General features: G+C 35.8%; 2 protein-coding genes across 2 annotated transcripts in view; one reads left to right on the top strand and one right to left on the bottom strand.

The window, feature by feature from the left end:
• Positions 1-98: 98 nt before the first annotated feature.
• On the top strand, positions 99-17,734 carry dok1b (docking protein 1b). The gene is made up of 5 exons (XM_067401835.1): positions 99-1,047; positions 10,401-10,694; positions 11,034-11,124; positions 13,403-13,575; positions 14,735-17,734. Exons 1-5 carry the CDS (start codon positions 991-993, stop codon positions 15,845-15,847), a joined length of 1,728 nt encoding a protein of 575 aa, XP_067257936.1. The 5' UTR covers positions 99-990; the 3' UTR covers positions 15,848-17,734.
• Positions 8,771-22,446, bottom strand: part of m1ap (meiosis 1 associated protein) — a 39,454-nt gene continuing 25,778 nt past the window's right edge. Inside the window, exons 9-11 of the mRNA XM_067401837.1 lie at positions 21,571-21,756; positions 20,134-20,297; positions 8,771-9,193 (exon numbers count right to left, since the gene is read on the bottom strand). Coding sequence (XP_067257938.1) covers positions 9,178-9,193; positions 20,134-20,297; positions 21,571-21,756 — 366 coding nt within the window. The 3' untranslated portion in view covers positions 8,771-9,177. The remainder of the gene's footprint in view (positions 9,194-20,133; positions 20,298-21,570; positions 21,757-22,446) is intronic.

Below are 22,446 nucleotides of genomic sequence, written 5' to 3'. Positions count from 1 at the left end.
ATATATATATATATATATATATATATATATATATAAATAATGTAAAATATTACTGGTTTGTTTGCACATTTTAAACCCATTTTTAACTGCTTTATCCCATTAAACATACTTCCATAACTATCACAATTTTATCATGGCGACATTAACCAGCACAATTTGCAACAATATTTAATTTATAACAGAAAATCAAATGTTTACGTTTGCACAACATGTACAGTACAATATCAAGGATAAAATAAAAACAAATCAGTTGATCTACAATATGAAAACATGTGTGAAGCAGCCCAATGAAGGACAAGGATCAAATGTCCAAACAATGCATTCCTCTCTAAAAATAAAAAGACTAATGTCATATAAGTCAACAGGAAACCCTAGATTTTTTTCCTATTTATTTCAGTGCTAAATGAATGCTGTAAATGGTTGAGAAATCAAATTAATGGATGTAAATACAGAATAAATTAGCAGCAACAGCACCTCAGCATAACAACTGGCAGTCACCTGATAATGTTGTCAGTCAAAAATCACAAGACAGGTGCAGCACCTGTCTTGCGATTTTATTTTTTCGCTGACAACATTATAACAGGCATTATAACACATACATTACGTACGCTATAATAACTGCAAGTGAAAATAGATGGTTTCAGGCGTCATGCTTTGCCTGTTTGGGTTGAGGAGTAGGTGGGAGGAAAGCTGTGGGCGCGCGCGCGCTTCCTCTATCGCGAGGAGAAGAGAGAGAGAGAGATCAGCAGCAGAGCAGCGTCTCAAAACTCAGGACCAGCAGCATGAAAACACTCTGTTATAACATTTCGCTTTTCCCCTCCAAACATTCATTTAACCGTTAGATTAATCTTAATGATTTCCCGTCGAAACGCCCCTGAAGCAACAGTTTGCCAAGCGGAAGTTCGCGCGGTAGGAAATCGGAAAAAAGTCTAAAGACTGAGAAATATATTTATCCTTTATCTTGCTGTGCAGCGGTAGAGTATTTTAAAAATGGACACTCACGTTAAGGAGGGACAACTGTACGTCCAGCATCAGAAGTTTGGAAAGGTAAGAGCTTGTCTCATATAGTGTTTGATTTGAGAGGCAATGACATATGACGATGTCTGACATGATAAACATCTTACTAGTTTAAACACATGACATGTGCCAACTTCTCAGACATGTCATCTTTGTATTCTTGATTGAAAAACTTTTTATACTTTTTTTTTCCCCACACAAATTTTGATTCGATGACTTATGTGGGGTAACCATCAAGTAAAATAAATTATAAAAATAAAAATAAAAAATAAACTTTGCACCTTCAATACACTTGAGTGTGCACACATTACTTTGCAATGCAACGTTTTCAAACATTTATCAAGTTAAAAAGTATTGTTTTAATCATTTTTAACAAATGTAACAAACATTTTGAGTCATTAAAATCTCAAATCATAAAAATTGAGTCATAAAAAGACTTTTTTATGATTAGTCTTTTCTATGAAATGTCAAAATATGATAGGCCTGTTGTTAAAAGTTGCATTGATTTTGTGCAGCACTGACTTTGGTGGACTAGTTGTTTTTTTCAAATATTACTATTATTTAAAACAAAATTGCATAACAGATTTTTGTAAAAAAAAAAAAATATATATATATATATATATATATATATATATATATATATATATATATATATATAAATAAAATGAAAAAGTATGCATAACCATACAATTTTGTGATCGCACAGACTTCCAGTCTGAAAACATATATAAATATGTACTTTTAAGTAACTTCAAACTGCATCACATTACTGATGTGCCAATGTTTTAACACCAGTGTTACAAATTCAAATTTATCCAATCGTATAGAGAGTGACAGTACAAAGAGCTGTCTACAACATCAACCAACATGTTTTAAATGTCAACAATTAAAAAAAGAATCTAAATGAGCATTAAAGTCCATTTAAGAAGTTTCTTTAACAGTAAGAAAGAATGACTTATCTATTCCTCTTCTGTCATGAGATTGTCACATGAATGAGTACATCAGATCGTGTGCTTCAATGCATCTTCAACTTTAAACTGGCTTCATGCATATTCTGTGTTTTTGGGTCAGTAACATAAAGATTCCTTTTCTTTTTCATGAGTGATATCTAACCACTAAACAAGAGTAGGTTATAACCTACATACACGCGGCCATCTGTGTCTCTAAATAATTTCCACTCTCTTCTCTGTCCACGTGCAGTGGAAAATGCTACATCACAGACACATGACCACAAAAGGCTCTGTTTTGTTTTCTCTCTCACTGAATATGTTAGGCATGTATTTTTGTCATTCTTCAGACACTGATATTGAGTCATGTCTTCAGTTAGACCTGTGTTGGATCAAAAACATCTTGCTGGAGCATTGGCTTGTCATTAATTCATTATTCACTACTTCCTCTGTCTGTCTCTGTCTGAAACGTCTTTGTTATATGGAAGTAAGCAAATTACGAGCACACAGCACAGCTACACGTATTTAGCCTCGGGCAACAGCAGAAATTCAAACTGAGGATAATACATTAATGCTGCCATTCATTCATGCAGGTTTTTCTCAGATCAGGAGCACAAGAACATTGCAAGAAGGTTATAGCTTAGTTTACAACTAAATAGCCAAATACAAGGTGTCTTGTCAATAATAACACTAGTTTTTCATGACTAAAAGTAATCTTGTGTGCTTGGTGATGCCTCTTTAGAGGCTGATGATCGACTCATAGTGTGATGGCTGAATCACAGGATCATGCTGTTGTGAGAGTTGTTGTTTTTTTTTTGTTTTTTTTGGTCTACAGATTAATAGTGCTATCTATATATGCAGCAGAAATACAGTAGTCAACATTCAAAGTGGATCAAAACATTTCATCAAAGTTGTCCTAAAACTAATTCTTAGGACAACTTTGATTAACTTTTTTGATCCACTTCAAATGTTGACTACTTTAGATACAAGTTCAACATAACAAATGCAAAAGAGTGAATAAGAAATGTATGATTACAATTGTAATTTACCGAACATTTGTATTCTGCACTATGCGAGTGACAGTCCCTTGCATCACGAAGACATGATTGCACATTTGGGGGACTTAAAACCTCATGCCCTTCACTGATGTAAGGTTTTTGTTTAGTAATGAAAGTTTAATAGTTGAAACAGTGCAACATGTTACTGGGTTTGTGAGTCACACTGTCAAAAAAAACGGAAACGCAAGGTTGGACAATAAAAATAACACGACAATGTTGTATGAAAGTACACGTACCATGTTTGACAACTCTGTGTAAGGTGTGCACAGTAAAACATTTGACCAATTGCTTTCAATTTTGTTTATTTAATTTGCCATACCATAGAGAGCTGTTTTCATTTTACACCCAACATTAGCATGAGCACAGACATGATTGAACGGTTTCTCTATTCTCTGAACTAAAGAGCTTTATCCATGTAGTCAGGTTTCAATATTTCAGGCACTAGATTTGTAAGACCTGCATAAATATTTTATTTTCATATTTATGAGGTCAATAACATTGCCAAATACAGCATGCAACAAGCACATAACCTGTTTTAGTAACTGCTTGTCCATATATGGAAATATCACGTAGATCACTTTTGTAACATAACAGCGTCTGTCACTCTAACACATTTCTGTTTGACATTTTCAAAATCTTTCCTTCAGATAGAGACTAAACATCAATTTGTGCTACTGCACAAATGCATGAATATTCATTGAGCACGAAGGCGGTTTATAATTGGTTGACGGTTACTGAACAACTTGCTTTAACATTACAAAAACTGCACTTTCATAACCCAATGTAGAACTAAACCCTTTTAGAAAATTGCGAAATAGGGCTAAATTTAAGTTGAGTGTAGTTTAAAAACCCTTTTGGAGTAACGTTGGAATTTCATATCACATAGTTCTGGAGATAAACGGTATCTCTGTATTGTTTGAAACATGGCCTTTACTTTATATATAGCATATATTGTGACAGGGCAGACAGTTTACAATCCTTAGACTCGTTTGTGTATGGAGGAGTGATATCTTTTGCCTGGCCCACATTGGCCTTTGCTCTTACTTTGACTAGATTTCAAGGAACTTTAGAGTACCTGAGCACTCTATTTAATAAACAACCAATATAAAACACTACTGAGTATAGTGTTGTCATGATACCGAAATTCTGACATAGTAGGGTTATGCCTAAGTATGAGTTTGTAGGGGTGGCGGAAAACGTTTGGAAACCCCTGGGAATGTGTGAAAGCAATATATGCTATATGCACTTTTTTTTCTTTTGTAGTCAAGTCTTTTAGCTTTCTTTTTTTGAGACATACTTAAATACACAAAGTGTAAAATTAGTTTTACCACCGTCTTATTCTCTCTTTTTAACTCTGATCTCTGTTACTTTTATTGGCAAGTGGGAAGCTCACACTTTGTGCAGTGAATAAAAAGTTATTTTTTCTCTCGTAATCTCTAAGCGTGTCAATGAGCAACAGTCATATTTGTTTTAAAAGAGCTTTTGAGAATTATTTGAGAGTTAATAATTCATACTATTGAACTGTACTTTACCTGTATCAGTATTTGGACCACAATGAGAGATTGATAATGCAAAATATTAATCAAATCCAACTGTTTTTTTAAATGCTCACGTTCATTTCCAATTTCATGAATGGAAATGCATGTCAGAATTGAGGTGGCCTATATGACCAAAATCTTGTATCATTATATCACAGCGCTCAGAAACCATCTCTCATGCAGACAGCATGCGCATATAACAAAATAAGTTCTCTTTTGTTGCTTATTGAGCTTCAACGGTTTAAAATGACTTGTTTTTAAACTGCAAAGCTTAAAAATGCATGCAAACGATAAGCTTTTGTGACCAGCACAGTAACATTCGAGACTATATGCTGCATTCACACCACGTCGTAATTACCATAGTGTCGAGCTGACAAAACATGATGTTCTATTCGGGGCTCTTCATGTCCTCAGACTGAGAATTATGTGTTTCTATGGCAACATTATCAACTTATTGATTATTAAAGTAATTTTTGTGATAGACCCTTGCTTTAGTCTAATTCTATGTTTTTCAGTGTGCAGACAATTTTGGCTTGTTGGTTGATCGAACTTTTCTTGATTTACGCACATGAGAACGGACTGGTTATCTTTTATTTTGGAGCACATATCTTACTTGAAACATTATCAATGGTTAAATGAATCTGCAGAGGTCACATGGTACAAATTTACTTTCACAGTTTATCTTTCACATATTACTGTGACACTGGCTACTTATTAACAAGATGAAATCACACACTGTGACTGTGTCTGTGCATATCTATCATATTTAGCAATAGGCTGTTACCAACAGGAAATTAATATTTTTTGTATATATATTTTTACTGCGAGCATATTTTAGTATAAGCAAACTTTTACATAATTATTTAGCCTATAGAAAGTGCAGCAAATGTGCATGCAGAAGCATACTAAAACATTTCATCAGGTTAGCTTTTGATGCAGATTTGATTAAGTTATCAGTCACTCTCTTTCTTTCTGATCATTTGCATAATTTCCATCCTGCACAGTTAAAGTGTTGCCTTATATGGCTATACAAGCTCTGTATAAATAAAATAATGCCACACCACCCCATTCTGATTAATTTGATTGTGGCATTAATTAATATGATATGTACTGTGTAAAGTGTTCAGTTACACCAATGTTTGTATTTGTAATCACTGGCATTAGTATAGTCCTAATTCCTCACTGAATGCATCAGTCAGTCAAAAGGAAAGGGGAGTTTTTTTTTAATGAACATGGCTGCACAAACACCTGCAGAGTGGTGGAGGAAACAGTGCATGCTGGGTAATCCCACACATCATCCTTACCACATTGATATCTGTTGTCTGTACAGTATCTGATGACATTGCACAATGGTCAAGTGTTAGAGTCTGTCTAAAAGGTAGACACATTTGTGATTTATTCTAGTTTATTTAGTTTTTGCATGACAGATAGTAGTCAGTTCACCATGTGCTCAGGTGTGCTGTATTTTAAAGCATGTGGCATTGTGGTAATTGACCCTTCGCCAGGAGTTTGATTGACAGGCGATCTAACCAATCATAATGCCAAATCTGCCATTTTGTCTGACAAAGCAGTCAGGGGAGTTAACATAGGTGGACTTGAACTTGAAAAATGGTGTGTACATCTTTCCGCGATTGAAACAACATTCCTTATGATTGTTCATTTATTTGATGCTATAAATGAACTAGTAGGAAGAGATGATCGGTTCACGAGCCGCTTGAACTGAGGGCGCTGCAGCGATCTGTCACGACACATTAAAGAGCCACAAAATGGTATTTATTGTTTAAATTTCTTTAAAAATTACAAAATTTTAAATTTGAGAATTTGTTTCATATCAAAAGTAACCTGCTCGATCATGTCTGTCGATACGTTGTCAGTGTCCTCTTTGCTCCACAATGTATTTTTCACTGCGTGAGAATGATGTGTGGCGAGAGATCGGCATGGCTTGTCGGACATAGCAACAGTAACTAAAGGGGGTGGGTGACCCTTCCCTTGATGGGTGCTATATGTGCTGTGAACTCTCGTGACTGTCTTGTTGTGTAAAAGAGGTTGTTTAAGGCAGATAGATACTTGATGACCCAACAAGACTCTTATTCAATGCGCTGCGAGTTACTCTATTGAGGAATGTGGACTTGTGAATAGAATCTGTGGTGAGGGAAGTTGCCATTAGAGAGAAAGCATAACATTTCACATAGTTTCATTGCTAATGGCTTACAGTAAACTCATTTTGTTCTTATGCTAAAACATACCAAAAACAGCAGATGTACTGAATTAACCCTTATAAGCTATTCAGGGTCTTTTTGACCCCAAATGACATTTGCTGAAATATTTTTTTTTCCCTTGATACAAATGCATGAGACTTTGCAACATTGTCTATACTTTCTAGATATATAAAAAATAAATAAATAAATTGGAATATATATCTGATTTTATGTTAGTGTGAGAAAAAGTTACACAGAATATTCGAGACCCTGCTTAGAAAATGGTTAAAATTGCTCCTGAAAATCAGACACAACAGAACACACAGCAGAACACACATAGACAGAAATTAAGTGGCAACACTTTAAAATAGCCACAATGCAAAATGCTCTCAGACAAAAACTCAAATAAAATCAGCCAAAAAATGCAGAAGCACTACAAAAATAAAGTGGTGACACCATGTAATGACACATCCAAGATGGAGCACCACACACAGACACACATACAAACAAATATATTAGTCAGACTATAAAAAGTCAAATAAAATCATCCAAAACTGGTTATAGTGATAATTATTTTACTTTTAAAATAATTAATTATAATAAAATAATGTTATCTCCATGAATACATTTTTTTAAAGTGAATTTTACATAAATGGTTATTTTGAAAAAAAAAAAAAAATTTTTAATTTGATATAAATATTAAAACATGACAAACTTTTCTGAAGATAGTCAGTTCCCTTCAGAGATACATTCATATAAACCCCCAGTTCAATATTTTTATTTTCCTTACAATATTTCATGCATTAACGAACAGTCGGCTTGCTACTGGTATATTTTCTCTGCCAGTTCATCTATGCTCTCCTGTCCTCTTTGTTTTCCATCTCTGGCCTTTGTTAGTGTCATGTTTACAGACTTTGTAATATTTCCACACAAATTATATTTTGGGAAATGATTGCAGTGCAGTTTGTGTACAAGTCAGGAAATGTGATCAGTTAAAAAAAACAAAACAATCGAAACTGATTGATGGCTGGTCGACTGGTTTTTCCTCTAATCTTAGTGAAGGGACAGATACTACAACAGGATCACTTAGAATAAAAATAGATTTAGATTCCTGAAACCTTTTCCAAATGCTTTGTTTTGCCAAATGCCAACTCCTTTGTTGTGGAAGATGCTTTTTTTGCATACCTTCCAATGCATTTTAACATTTGGGAAGTAGCTTTTTATTTTAACAGTGCCTGATTGTGTTTGATTTAACATGATTTAATGCCATAACACATAATTATGTTAATTCTAAAGTCTGATCTATGATAAATGATTGTCTTGGTATGTAATGACTCGTGTAGTCAGCTGTTTACTGAAATGTCAACTTCACATTGTTCTTTTTAGTACCATGAAAACAACTGTTATTCAAATTGTGATTAATATACAGAAAGTGATCAAAGATCACTTCCTTTATAATCCTGGACCGGTTAATCTTTTTAGTTCATCGCAAGTTCTGCTCTCTTGCCAAAACTCCTGTTCCTGTAATCAGAATTGCATTTTTATATAGTTCAACATAGGTATGCTCATAATCAACTGGTTAACCATTAACTACAGTATTTTGACCGATTAATACTATCAGTTAAATGGTTTAAAAAGTAAAAATAATTTTTTAAAGTAATTTTTCAAGATATTCTCAAATGTTTGCTGCTTGGTTTAAAAATAATCTACATATAAAATTGTGTTTTTGAGATAAAAAAAACAAACAGATAATTCACATTTTATTATTACATTTAGAAATAATGTATAATACCGGTAAATAAAGCGAAATGTTTACAAATATTATAAACACTATAAACACAGCTACTGGCCAGTTTAGTTCCCTTCACTCCAAAGCATTTCTTCAATTTAACGCTATTTAGAACAGAACAAGAATGATATTGTACTTCACTCGTGTTACAATATCCATGTAAAATATCATCTTTCACATGTGCAAATATTGTACTTGGTCTAACAGTGGGGTGGTGCTCACGCCGAATGGCACAGATTGCACTACGGACTATTTCAATTGAGCAGTGTAACTTTGTATATGTTCTTATCACTGTATTTTATTTTGATAATGAACAGGCTGTGTTCATTATCACAGCCTGTTAGCAGTGCTAGAACTGATATGGTGTGTGTGTGTGTGTGTGTGTGTGTGAGGCGCTGGCATGATCACTTGATTTTTTTCCTTATGACAGAGGAAACAACTTAAAATACTACTCCGTCATTTATAGTCATACAGATAAGACATTATTCGAAACTCTAAATTTGTTTACTCACAATAAAAACAAAACAAGTATATTCTGCTTTTTTTCCTTTCCCAGAAGCGCTGCATGTGCGTGATGTGACGATGTGTGAATCCTCATGTTCTGTTGTTTATGCTGCTATTTGCACATGGCTATTTGCACAAACCCCTGGAAAACAAATTTTGATATTTATAATGGGTCGCAGTCACAGACACCTATTCATGATCAGTTAACAAGCGTCAGTTGTCGGTTAGGAAAAAAAAAATAAAATGAACATCTCTAGTTCCACATGTATAATATTGATATTTCATGCAAAGATGTTACCCAGTCTTAACCGTTTACATCTTAAAGGAGACATGCAACTTTAAACCAAAATGTCAATACAGGGTAGAAAATGATTTCTGAATTATGACTGCTGTTTTGATTTTACCAACATTATTAGTAGACCTTAGGGAACATTATTTAAAAAAAAAAAAAAAATGTAATTAATGAATCCAAATATCACGATGGTTCGTTCCTTTTCATCTATTAGACTGACTTTGGTAGTGTGTACTGTACACTGCATTCGTTTATTCAAGCAACTACACATCTGCATCACAATATTGAATCAGCTTGAAACACTTGTGCTTGAAGATCATTGTCTTTCCTTGTTACGTTACAAACAATATGAGGAACTGACCCACACTCACCCTCTCACACACACCCATACACACATAGATGTCTTTTGTTTGCTGCAGAGTATGCTTTTTGTTGTCCATCTGGAGGAAGGGGCTTAGAAGTCATTGTCAAGTTCCTCTAGTTGACCTCAGCATTATGACCCCACATGCTAATTAAAGAAAGTGATGCAAGTTTGACAGTCCTCTTGTACAAAATTCCAGATTTTATGGCCTTAAAATAATTTGCAGCTACATGGGAGTTTGTTTTTAAAGCCGCAATTTAACAGAAGTAGCAACAGATCTTTTCTTCCATATTCCATATATGCGAGTGAAACTAATTATTTAAAAAGAAAAATGTACTTCAGGGACCTGGTTCTATCCATTGGTTGTTAATTGGATGGTGGCAGATCTGAACATGCGGTTGATTTTTAACAACAGAGTGGTGTTTAACCAGACTAAATGATTGGAGGATTCCATTATACATCACCAGTGAAAAGTCTGCCATTGTCTAATTATGACATTTTGATTAAAAATTACAAGCTTAAAATAATAATAATAATATTTTTTTATATACAATAAATAGGGGGAATTTTCATTTAATGGATAGCAATTTGAGGCAACACAAGTTGACATGGCATATATTCTGTTTATGTGTCTGTTTAGATTCAAACTAACAGAAATAGTTTTGTTTATGTATCTTCTCCCTATCTCCTTTTTAGAAATGGAAGAAGAACTGGTTCGTACTGTACCCAGCCAGTCAAAACGGCATCGCACGGCTTGAGTTTTATGATTGCTCAGGCAGCGCCAGTGATAAACCTAGCACTAAGAAAATGGACAAGAAGATAATCCGTCTGTCAGAATGCATCAGCATACTCCCTGCTGTCACTGAAACCTGCCCCAAAGAAAACATGGCTGCCTTCTGTGTGGAGACCAATGACAAGACATACGTCTTTGCAGCTGAGAAATATATTACCAATGAGTGGGTGGAGAAGATGTGCGAGATTGCTTTTCAGGTGAGATGACATCATGGAGACTTCTTAATGGTTAAAGGTCCTATGTGGTTAACGTTTGTAACTTTGCCCTGGGAATCTGAAGAAGAACGAGAGATGAGATTTTTTTTTTTTTTTTTTTGCAATCTTAGAATAACTGATACCAGTTTAACAATGAATGAATTCTGTTAAATTATATGACAAGTGTGATAACCTTTCAACCATATTATAACAAGGTTATGGATGTAAATGGAACATTAAAATTCATTCCAGATACGCTGGGAATAATACAGCTGCACCTATACTAACTCAGCATCTCTTTCTTTCTGTCTCACTTTCTCTCCCTCTCTCTATCACTTAAAGGGAGGAAGTGGTTCTCTTGGTAGTTTTGACTCAAATGGACAGCAAGAGCTTCAAATGGCAGAGAATCTCATTTATTACTCCAGAGAGGAAGGTAAGAAGGGACATCGGAAGGCACAGAATTAATTTTACTTATTTGTTTTAACCAACTTGTTGGTTGTGTGAGCCAGTCGGTTTTTCAATTAAGCTATACAACTCCAAGTGTTATTTCCATAATGTGCAATGAGTTTCTCAAAACGTAGGACATGACATCTTCTCTACTGTCAATACAGTTACTTTTTGGTTGCTAGATTGAAGTTATATGTAAATCCAGACCAGCAAAACTGATCTAAGATCAGTGAATAAACAGATGCAAATGGCCTGCATGCAAATTCCCTGCTCATGTTAGTCACAAAGCCCAAAATATTAGAGCTCTTGAATGTGGTTACACATTCAATAGCTGTTTCCAGAAAGACATAGTTGGTTGTGTCACTCATTTTATTTGAATAGTCACAGAGTGAAAGACGCAAAGGGCTAACAAGCGAAATGGAGGAAGACAGAAAGTAGAGCAGAATCTCAGGCATTTCCCCTACCCCCCCCTCCTTCATTGCTGGCACTCGCTTCATCCAGTGCTATGCAAGGTAAACAGTTAAGGAGCCACTGTTAAGTCCACTTAATGCACAAACTACCTCTTCTCCTGCTGTGCATTCTTGAGTGTTTCTAGGGAAATAGTTTGTGAACACTTCTGTTTTTACTGAGGGTAGCACTGACTTCCTCAAAGAGTATGGGAGCTGACATTTAAAAAGCCTTTGCAACAATACAGTCTTAGCACTCTGACTCAATTATCTCCTTTATATAGACCTTTTCTGGCATGATAGTGATAGTGTATGACAGTGGGCATCTGAGTGTATTGAATAATGATGGTCGGTGCCCTGTCCAGGGTTATTTTGGTTAAAAGCCAATCCAGAGACTGACAAGACAATGAATGGCATGGGAGCATTTAGAGAAGCATACGAAAGCAGGGTAATCGGTCATGGCCTTTAGTGATAAGCAGAAGCATATTTGTGCTGAATTTAGCAGGGAAATAGTGTATGGTACCCATCAAATGAAAAACATCCTGGTTTTACTTTTTATATTGTGGACTGTTCCTATGTGATTTGAAAAAGACCAGTGTTGGCTAATTTCCTGTGATTCAAAGAATTTTCAGTTTTACTTATAAGTCACAGAAACTACTTCTGTTTGTCTTGTCAGTACACAAATTTAGAGGTGTAACGATACACTCATGTCACAATTCAGTACGATACTCAACTCATGATACAATACTATTGTGATACTTTAAGCCAAAATGAAGTTTATTATAATTATTATTAATTTTAGACATATTAGACATATGACATTATCATACATTTTAAGACATATGGTGAAAAGTTAACAAAATGTGCTGTTGATTAAAATGCTAAATTTGGTATTACATCAGGACTTGGTCCTGGTTCTCAATGCTAAAGCTAAAAATACAATGCTTGCACTGACTTCATATGTTTAAAATAATGTAGGCCCCTTTATAAAATTAGACATTTGGCATTATCAGCAACCACAAATACATTGCATTATTATACATCAAATTCAACATTATACTGTATATAGTAGTTTAATGTAGTACTGTCACTAAACTCTGTAAACTTTAATTTTTTTAAGTGCAATACACTTGCGCTTTCAAGGCATTCATTGGATCTCTTACACAGACAAGCCGCACGCACACAGACTCTCCCGCTGCTCACTATGTCCTATCTTTCCCTCTATTAATGCACTTGCATGATAAGAAGAAACCATTTAAAACGCTTTGAATCATCATACTACTAAAACTACAAAAAGGCAAAATGGTGATTTAAATGATATTTTGCTTTCAATTTGAAGAGTGCCGCACCAGCGCTTATGTGCTTTAGGTGATCAATGCCTATTAAATGATCAAAAGCCTATTAAATAGTTTTCATCTATAGAATTATTCATTAAAAAATATATATTTTAACAAAATATTTATAAAACTTTTGTATGCCAAATCAAAGACACACCAACACGCAGAAACATGGAGATCAAAAAAATGTATTGGAGATCTAAGGAAATTTTTTTATTTATTAATTTTTTTTTACATCATATCACATTTTTAGAATTAATAAACTGAACCAGTTCTTGAAAACTGTGTAAACATTTTTCAAAACCAACATGAATTAAAAAAATATATTACTAAAAATGTTTTTTTTAAACTTGATTTTAAAGGTTTATTTTTCCTTTTATTATGGATTTTTCTTTTTGCCATTGACCCACATGCAAATTATACCTGGCTTGCGATATTATATTCGAAGTGAACTCAGAACATTCCATTTTCCATTTTGCAGTTAATGAATTTTGGGTGAGTGTCCAGAGGACAGAAGCATCAGAGCGCTGTGGTCTCTCTGGTAATTACTGGCTCAGGGCTAATGTGGACAACCTTATTCTGAGGGACCCCAAGACTAAAAAGGATTTACTCATATGGCCCTACAAACTTCTCCGTCGCTATGGAAGAGATCGAGTAAGTGTTAATTTCTGATGTTGAACTGTCTTAAATTAAATCATACAAAGATTTCAAACCAATACAAAATCAGTGTGGATTGCTAAAAATGTTCAGTTGCATGACATTCAATGCCACTGTGGTAGAGGACCTTCAAAATGGACTTAGCCTTGACTTTGTATATACATAGCCAATAGACAGACACATTAGCATGCAGACAGCACACATCATGTCTAAAATTATCTAACGGCTGTTTACATTAACCCAGCATTGTTGCAGACAGCTGGCCTCATACTACAGATGACATATAAAGCAGGAACTTAAGCCACTGTTGTTTCCAACTCTGCTTCCTGTCATTACTATAGAAACTGCCTTGGTACAGGAAGTTGGCCTTCCTCCATCCCTTATGAGTGGGCGGAAGGCAGAGCTAATGTGGTGAATAACTATTGAATGCAGGTCATGATGGTTTGAAAAGATGGTCCTACTTTATAGTAGGTGTCTTTAACTGCTATGTACTAATGCCAGAAAAATTGCCAGGTTCAACACACTTATTGTGTTCATGCTGTTTTGTGAAACACTTCTGCTGCTATCAAGGTAAGAGTCAGGTCAACAGAAAAATTAAGTACAGATTTAAATGCAGGTATTTTTTAAATAAGTAAATGTAAATCATGCATTTACACAAAAAGTGCATTATATCAAATTATTAATTTAATGTTATTATATAGTTGTTAAAGACACCTAATATAAAGTGGGTCCAAAAAGATCAATAAGTCCAGTGTGCTGGGTCCATTTTTTTTTTTCCAAGTAAGATGCTGATATGTTCATTTAAAGAAGGTTCATTCAAATAGCAAGAATTTGTGTATATGGTTATTTCATGTCAACTCAACAAAATTTTTGATTTTGATAATTTTGCTTTATTATGGTGAAAGAAATACATAAATGAAGAAGAAATCCAAAATATTAAATGTATAAATGTATATTTACTGAGTAATCACTATTTTATAGAGGAGTGTCAAAATGACAGTTTTAATTTGGAGTCAGTTTACGGGGGGTAAAAATGACCCCCCTCCCCAGTTTCTGAAATTTGGTTGATTTGACACAGAATGACCCTAAAAGAGAATTACAATAAAAGTGAAGAAATGTCGCAAACATGTTGTCACATTTCTGACATGCTCTGCAGGTTATGTTCTCTTTTGAAGCCGGGCGACGCTGTGAATCTGGGCCAGGGAACTTCACCTTTGAGACAAAGCAGGGGAATGAGATATTTCACATTGTTGAGGAATCCATTCGGGAGCAGAAAGCCCAAGCTGAAGAACGACATCAAAGCTTTCCATCTTTAGACTCTGACTGCCCAGCTCTCCAACAGATCCGTGCTGCAATCTCAGAAGCAAATAGTCGTGAGCCAGATGGAGATTCTGGTGGTAGCAAGCCTGGGTCTGCGGATGGTGTCTTTGGTCGAAAGGAGGATGGGAAAAACTTAAAGGGCCGAAGCCTTCCTGAGCCACCGCCTCCAGTTGGTGGGACCCCACCACGATCTCCCATGCCTCGTGGGTCCAAAAATCTGTTAGAGGACCAAGGGAGTCTGTACTCGGAGCCTGCTGACTCTGTACGTGCGCCGCCCTGTCTAGGGGACTGTTTGTACTCGGACCCGGTGGACAGTATCAAAGTCATGCCCACTCCTATCCCACGCCTCAGGCCAACAGGCGAAGAGGGGGGTAGCCGTCAGGTCTCAGGAATCAAGCCTGAGCCGTTCTACTCAGACATCTATGATCAGATCAGTCTGGAGGTGCAGAGGACAATGTCATTGGGATTCGATGGGCGAAGCAGGCACCCTGCAGATGGAGGTCCAACAGAGCACATCTATGATGAGCCAGAGGGACGTGCCGGATCTGCACTGCCTATCATCACGCTTTATGATGAAGCACGGTTTGAAATGCAACCCTGGAAAACCAAGGGAATGGAGGAGCCTCAAGGTCACGAGGTTGCTCAACAACCTGTGCCAATGCCCAGACCAAAAGGCCCCAAACCTGTCACAGCACCCAAACCAAGCAAAGTAGCACTGCCCAAGAAAGACCCTCTTCTGCTGCCTCAAAATAAAGCCAGTGCTAACCTGAACAACAATAACAGTAGCAACAGCCATGACAACAGCATGGAAGTTGGTAGAAGAGGTGCTGGTGCCGGAAACATCATGGAGATTTACAGCAAAGTATCAAGACATCAGCCGCCTCCAAATGCGTGGCATCCTACCACGCAGTCTCCAGACATCATCTACGACAACTTAGGAGACATTTGACTTAAACTCTGTCGACATTTAGGCAGTCACGGATAAAGTAAATCCGTCCACGTTAAGAAGGGAGTGCTCAGTGCCAGGGCTCAGACTGAAACCTTAGTCATGTAGTCACTGACTGACAAACTGTCTGAGAATTAAGACTATACAAAACTTTTGTGTGGATAATGCCCTCTGAAAGGGCTTGTATTGGCATATGCCAGAGTTTTGCACTTCTTGAGCAAAGTAGTCATGTTTTGTAAATCTGAGTCTGTGACTTGCGTATCGGAAGAGATTATGAAGCATTTGTCCTAACACTTGCTGTTGTTGACTGAACGTTATCTGACAAATCCAATTTAATTGTTGAAGTGCAGAGACTTCACTGGCAGATCAGTTATTGCACATACAAACCTTGCATTGTTTTGCATGGAGATTGTAGCAAAAGGATACTAATCCACTGCCGTGTGTGTGTGTGTGTGTGTGTTTTATATGTTTGAGTGTATGCGAATGAGTCAGCAGCTGTGCTGTTGTTCAACATGATCATGATGATGATAATAAAAATTATAGTACAAGAGAATACTTTTTCCATTTCTAAAAATGTACAAGTATGTGGAAAAATCTGGACTTGGTTTGTTAAGGGGGCATGAAAATTACCCTGAATGCCCTATCCTTCACTCTCAGTCCCTTATTCATCTTGTCCTCTGACGTCCTGAAAAGTGTCTGACATCTGAGGGATAATCCTGATGCAAAGTGAATATTAACCATCTGTGTAAAACAGTGGCCTTACTTCAGATGGGAGTTGGCTGAGTTAATATGTGTCTGCCTGGCAGTGTGTGAAGGTACAGACTGTTCCCTGTCCTGTTTTCTTTCTCATTGGCCCTCTCACTCATTTCCTTTTGTCCTCTCTCCAGTCTCCCCCAGTCTTTTCTTCCACTGCTAAAGTTTTTTCTTTTTTTCTTTTAAGTGGACCGCCAAAATCTGATCTATTCATCACATTCTGCTGTATTTTTTCAATGTTTGGTGCTCTTAAGCAGAAAAGCATTGAATGTGTTGACAGAGCAGAGTCTTTCATCTAAAAAGAATGCATTCATTTGGTCCAACGTCTGGCTAAGCATAGTTCACCATCATACTGGGTTGCAGTGGTACATTTTAATAGCGGATTACTCATAGGTATTAAAAAGAAAGTGGACTGGCACCTTTTTTCCTCTCTCTTCTTATCACTGTCATTTGCAATCAGTATCATTTTTTTATTTAGTTAGACTTTGACAGTTATTTGTCTATTGAAATTCTTGTTGTTGGATATAATACAAACATACTGAGTAAATATTTGAGATGAGCTAAATTTGGTGTACACTTGGTTAATCATGCTACACACAGATGCTTTCTATTTAAAGACCCATGTTACCACCAAAACTTTAAATAGTGTATGTGTTAAAGAGGTCAAGTTATCAGTTTCAGTTTTGGCATCATATGGATAAAAAAAGGTGCACACTGGTTCAGTTTGGATGCACTTCTCATGTTGAACTAGTTCCTTTTTTCTTGAATGTTCCGTTTATGTTTTTGTTCCGCTGGCCACTTGATGCTTGGATAACCAAACGGAAAACAGAACTGAGCTGTTGTTCTCTGAAGTGTGAAGCAAATGATGGGGAAGTGCATCTGTTTCTTGAAAATGCTATGTCTTTCAACTAAAGTTCAATTAAAAGAAACTCGCTGATTGAAATAAAATCTATACCGTACTTAAAGTACACATCAATAAACATGATTTCTGTGTTAATCACCCAATATGTGCATTACTGTATAGATAAAATATACTCCTGGAATGCGTGCATATTGGCAAATGATTATTTAACATTTTTTGAAAAACCTTATTAATGATTCTTACTGTAAATAATAATATAATCAATATATGTTTAAGCAGCATTAAAGGGATAGTTCACCCAAAAATAAAAATTCTGTCATCATTTACTCACCCTCAGGTTGTTCCAAACCTGTAGAAATTTCTTTGTTCTGTTGAACACAAAGGAAGATATTTTGAAGAATGTGAGAAACTGAACAGCTCTGGGGCACCATTGACTTCCATAGTATTTTTTTCCCTACTATGGAAGTCAATGGTGCCCCAAAGCAGCCTAGTTACAGACTTTCTTCAAAATATCTTCCTTTTTGTTCAGCAGAACAAAGAAATTTATACAGATTTGGAACAACTTGGGAGTGAGTAAATGATGACAGAATTTTCATTTTTGGGTGAACTATCCTTTTAATATATTGTTAAATATCAATATATAAATCAATATAATCAATAATACATTGATTTATAACCAATAATATATTGATTTTGGAAAACTGAGAACTAAGATTGTTCTTCTATAAAAACATAAGATTTTTTTCATTTTAACTTCTTTTTAATGGATACCTTTTATACCTTATTCTGACACTAAAATATATTAGGCTTGATTATTTGATTATTCATGTAAAATGTCAATTTTTAAGGTTTTTTAAGTACAAAAGAAAAACATTAAACAACAGCAATGAATATTTTTAAAAACATTTATCCAAGTAATAATATACATAGTGTTAATAAAAAATATAGAATGTAATATATAAATAAACAGTTTATACATTTTTTTATCAGTATTAGTATAGTGTATTGGTTTATAAAGAAAGTACAATATTAAGAAAATTGAAATTAAAAAGAACAGAAACAGAGAACTACTTCATTTAACAGTTTAGAATTAATAAACTGAAACAGAGATTCTGTTTAGATCTGTATTTTAAACAATACTGTGAAAATATTATAAACCCCCTACATTAAGAAAACCTTTAGCACTAATACTCCAAACATTATTACAATGTTTTTTCTTAACTTAAGTGATTTGGGCACTGGTCCCTAAAACAACACATGCTAAATACATTAGTCAATCAGAAGTAAAGAGACATGTGAAAAAAAAAAAAAAAAAAAACCCTCTGAATCTCTTTCGTAACTTCTGAACGAGTTAGGAAATTGTGAACATAAAATATGAAAAAAGGGGAGAATGACGTGAGATCATCTCTCTATGTCTGCTTTTTCTGCCTTTTGCACAACGTCAAACCTCACCACAATGTCATAAAGGCGTAGGCGGTGCCAGGTGGGTGGAATGGCGGAAAGCTTAATGAGGCAATACATGATGGGCTCTAGTAAGAGAGGCCCATTGAGTAACATCAGAGCTCTGACCTCAGTCTGCTTTCAGAATCGCATCCCTCAGCTCTCACAACTCTAAGCCACTGCCTCCAACGCTGAACCTTGTTCCGCGAGGTCGCGGAGCTTCACAGAGTGACCTCTTTCTGTCTTTCCCCCTCTCTTTGCTCTCTGTAACTCATTGAAGGCCTTGAATTCCTGCTCAGCTGAGTACAGTGTGTTTCCCTTGAGGCTGTACTGGCGGCTTCCAAAAAGGAAGACAATGGCTCTACTTTTCCACTACTCTGGCCTTCTTCCTCCTCAACTCTCTACAGAGCCTTTTAGCCACAGCATTTACACTGAGAAGGCAGGTCGCTCTCTTTAAACAGCCTTTCTTATTGTCCTTTTACAATTCTGTGGTTTTGTATTTTATTTCTTTTCAGCAGCCTCAGCAGCGCACAAACTATTATTTTTTTGTCAAGATTTTCCCAGTTGCGGTGTAGCCTTTTGTTAAACAGTTAGTTTAATTACTCTTCCAAAGAGCGAAATCATGCTGTTACTATGAGGACTGTTTTAATTGCAAACATTTGGGTAACAAAACAGCTTGGTTTTTGCATACTTGGCGTCTGAGATATGAGGACTGATTTTGCAGTGTCAGTGACTTTTTTTGATCTAATACATTTTTTTGTGGAGAAGTAATGAGGTTATTTAATTTAAGGTGTAATGTTTTTCAGATGTAAGGAGATAAATTAAGCTGTGATGTTGCACTATTAAATTATATCTGATAACCAAGGAACAATTTACTTTTTTCTAAATAATTTTATAGCTAGCTGAAGGTGTATACTGAGTTTTTAAAACATGCTTTGTGTTACATGAGAAACAGAGATGCACAAAACAGTACAGTGTTCTCTGAATAGTAAACCAAGTTTGTATAGCACACACACACACACACACACATATATATATATATATTTCAAATTAGCTGTACATATAATAGAATATATCCGGTCATGTGCAAGTATGTAACATCCTGTCTGTGGGAGTTTAGAAACGACTGCTCTGAATTCTGGCAGTGCACAGCAGTTAGTGTTAGTCAATGTGAGTGTGAAAGTGCGATTTCCTCTCACAGTGAAAGTATTATGCTCTCTCTCTCTCATCTTACTGGATGATCAGAGGGTCTTCCTCCTCATAGCTGTCCTGGAAAAAGAGGGCAGGGGCACAGGGTCGGGAGTGGCTGAGGTTTAGTGAAGGGCGAGGCATCTTGTTTAGAGGAATGGACGGCAGAGGGGACACTGTGGCTCGCGCACGACTCTGAGACTGCCGACCCTGCGACCAAAAATAACAGCACAGAAAAAATGAGAGTGAACAAGAGCAAGCATGTATAACTAAATCTACTACAGGCTTCAAGTTTGGCTGCACACTTTAAAAGACAATCTTATTCAAGACTAGAATTTCTGCTTGCCAAGAAGTGGAAGAATGGAAAATATAATTTTTGTTTCTCCTCCTCCAAGCAGAGCTTTAAGTGTCATTGTGACTTCTAACGCTTCTCTGTGTATGCAGCTTTAGCCCTTTTAGGCAAAAATGTCCTGTATTGTACAGAAGGATTTTGAAACAAACAACATTATGATGTAGGTCACTAATTAAATAAGTAAATTTGCTACATTGATCATCTGACTCTTTGCACAAAAGAGTCAGATGCTTCATTTCCACTGAATCTCAAATATATGCTGGAGAACATATGATCAAGTTTGACACTCTCTATCAACTGATGGAACTAACATGCTTTATTTAGAATATAAGATCCGCTTGTTACGTCTGTTTTTCAGTGCACTAGACGAATGACAACATTTTTGTTTTGAATTTGCAGTGTATCTTTCTTCTATTTATAATTTGTGACATCACAAAGCACTTGAGGTTGGAAAATTGGTCATGTTGAATTGGATTGTGGACAGATTCAAAAAAGGAACCCATTTATTTTTATTGCTCTTTATCTTTCTCATTCTCTCTTTTTTTTTCTTTCTTTTTTTTTGTCTTCCCCTTGCGTGGGTGTTTCAATATTAGGCCAGTGCCTGGTTTCGTTTTTGCTCTCTGGGGCAATAAATTTCCCCTTCCAACATCACACACACAAAGAATTTCTCAATTCAACCATTTGCCATAATCTTTGTTGATAGATGGTTAAAGATACTTCCTCACTATTTGCATTATTTAGTTTGTTTTCTAAAATGTCAGATTTATAGCTGAACTAAAATGACACCAGGTTGACATTTCAGTTTGAAAGTTGCTGAAGTTTGACACACGCCTCTTCTTTGCTTTAACTTGATTACATTTAATCTATTTAGGTCAACTTAAGTCAAAACTATTGGCACAATATCAGTTTTTATGTCATTATGTTTTTATAATAGAGGTGTGGCAAAACTGGATTTCTTCAATTTTCCTAAGAACATCAACAAGTTACTCAATAAACATAATAATACCAATAATTCTACAGCTATCAACTCTATAACTGTTCAGTTATAGCAAACTGCATATATTTATTATTTTTTTCCTCATTTCTGTGTTGCACATGCTGTATAGTTTTGTTTCATTGTGCTCCTCTAACCTGACGCTGTGTGGAGCCCTCTGGTGGTCGACTGGCGCCCCTTCGATGGCCTCTGCCCTGGCCTTGTGCTCCAAATGGTTGCGATGAGCGGGTCAGCAAACCTCTGAATCTCAGGTGCAGGTAAAGGTTGGAGTCCAGACAGAGCGGGTTAAAAACAGGGTCCTTTTCAAGCTGCTCTAGGGAGCTCTGGACACAGTGATCACATGATCATCATGGAGGTGTAACGTGATTAAATATGATTAAAGATTATTATATTTTGTAAAGTGTTACAGGGATAGTTCACCCAAAAATGAAAATTATCCCATGATTTACCCATTTTCAATCCATCCTATGACTTCTGTATATGATCATCTTTCAGACGGACACAATCAGAGATATATTTAAAAATATCCTGGCTTTACCAAGCTTTATAATGGTAGTGAATTGGAGCCCAAAAAATGCCTCCATTCATCATAAATATAATCCATACAGCTCCAGGAGGTTAATAAAAAAAAAAAGCCTTCTGAAGCGAAGCGATGCAATTTTGTAAGAAAAATATCCATATTTAAAACTTTATAAATTAAAATAACTAGCTTCTGCCAGACAACCATATGCATACTGCCCAAGTCGACTGAGTAAACCCTAAAGTGATGTATGACGCAGGATGTAGAAGTATCATAAGCTTAGACTCCTCTCGTGGTTTAAACAAATAGGGCTGTGCAACAAACTGAAGCACCTCTTCTCTTATATCGAAATCCTCAAACATTTCTCTTTAAAATTTCTCATTTTAGACTTCTAATTCATGACTGGTGTTTTGTTTTGCTCTATCCTCTGAGCTTCCGCATCCGTCATTGCGTCATGTCAAGGGTTGACTTTTCCACCACAAATCGATACTTA

The sequence above is a fragment of the Chanodichthys erythropterus genome, chromosome 11, assembly GCF_024489055.1.
Source record: "Chanodichthys erythropterus isolate Z2021 chromosome 11, ASM2448905v1, whole genome shotgun sequence".
In the NCBI taxonomy this organism is placed as follows: Eukaryota; Metazoa; Chordata; class Actinopteri; order Cypriniformes; family Xenocyprididae; genus Chanodichthys; species Chanodichthys erythropterus.
Note: the sequence above shows the minus strand (reverse complement) of the source record. Positions and strands in the feature narration are given on the sequence as shown.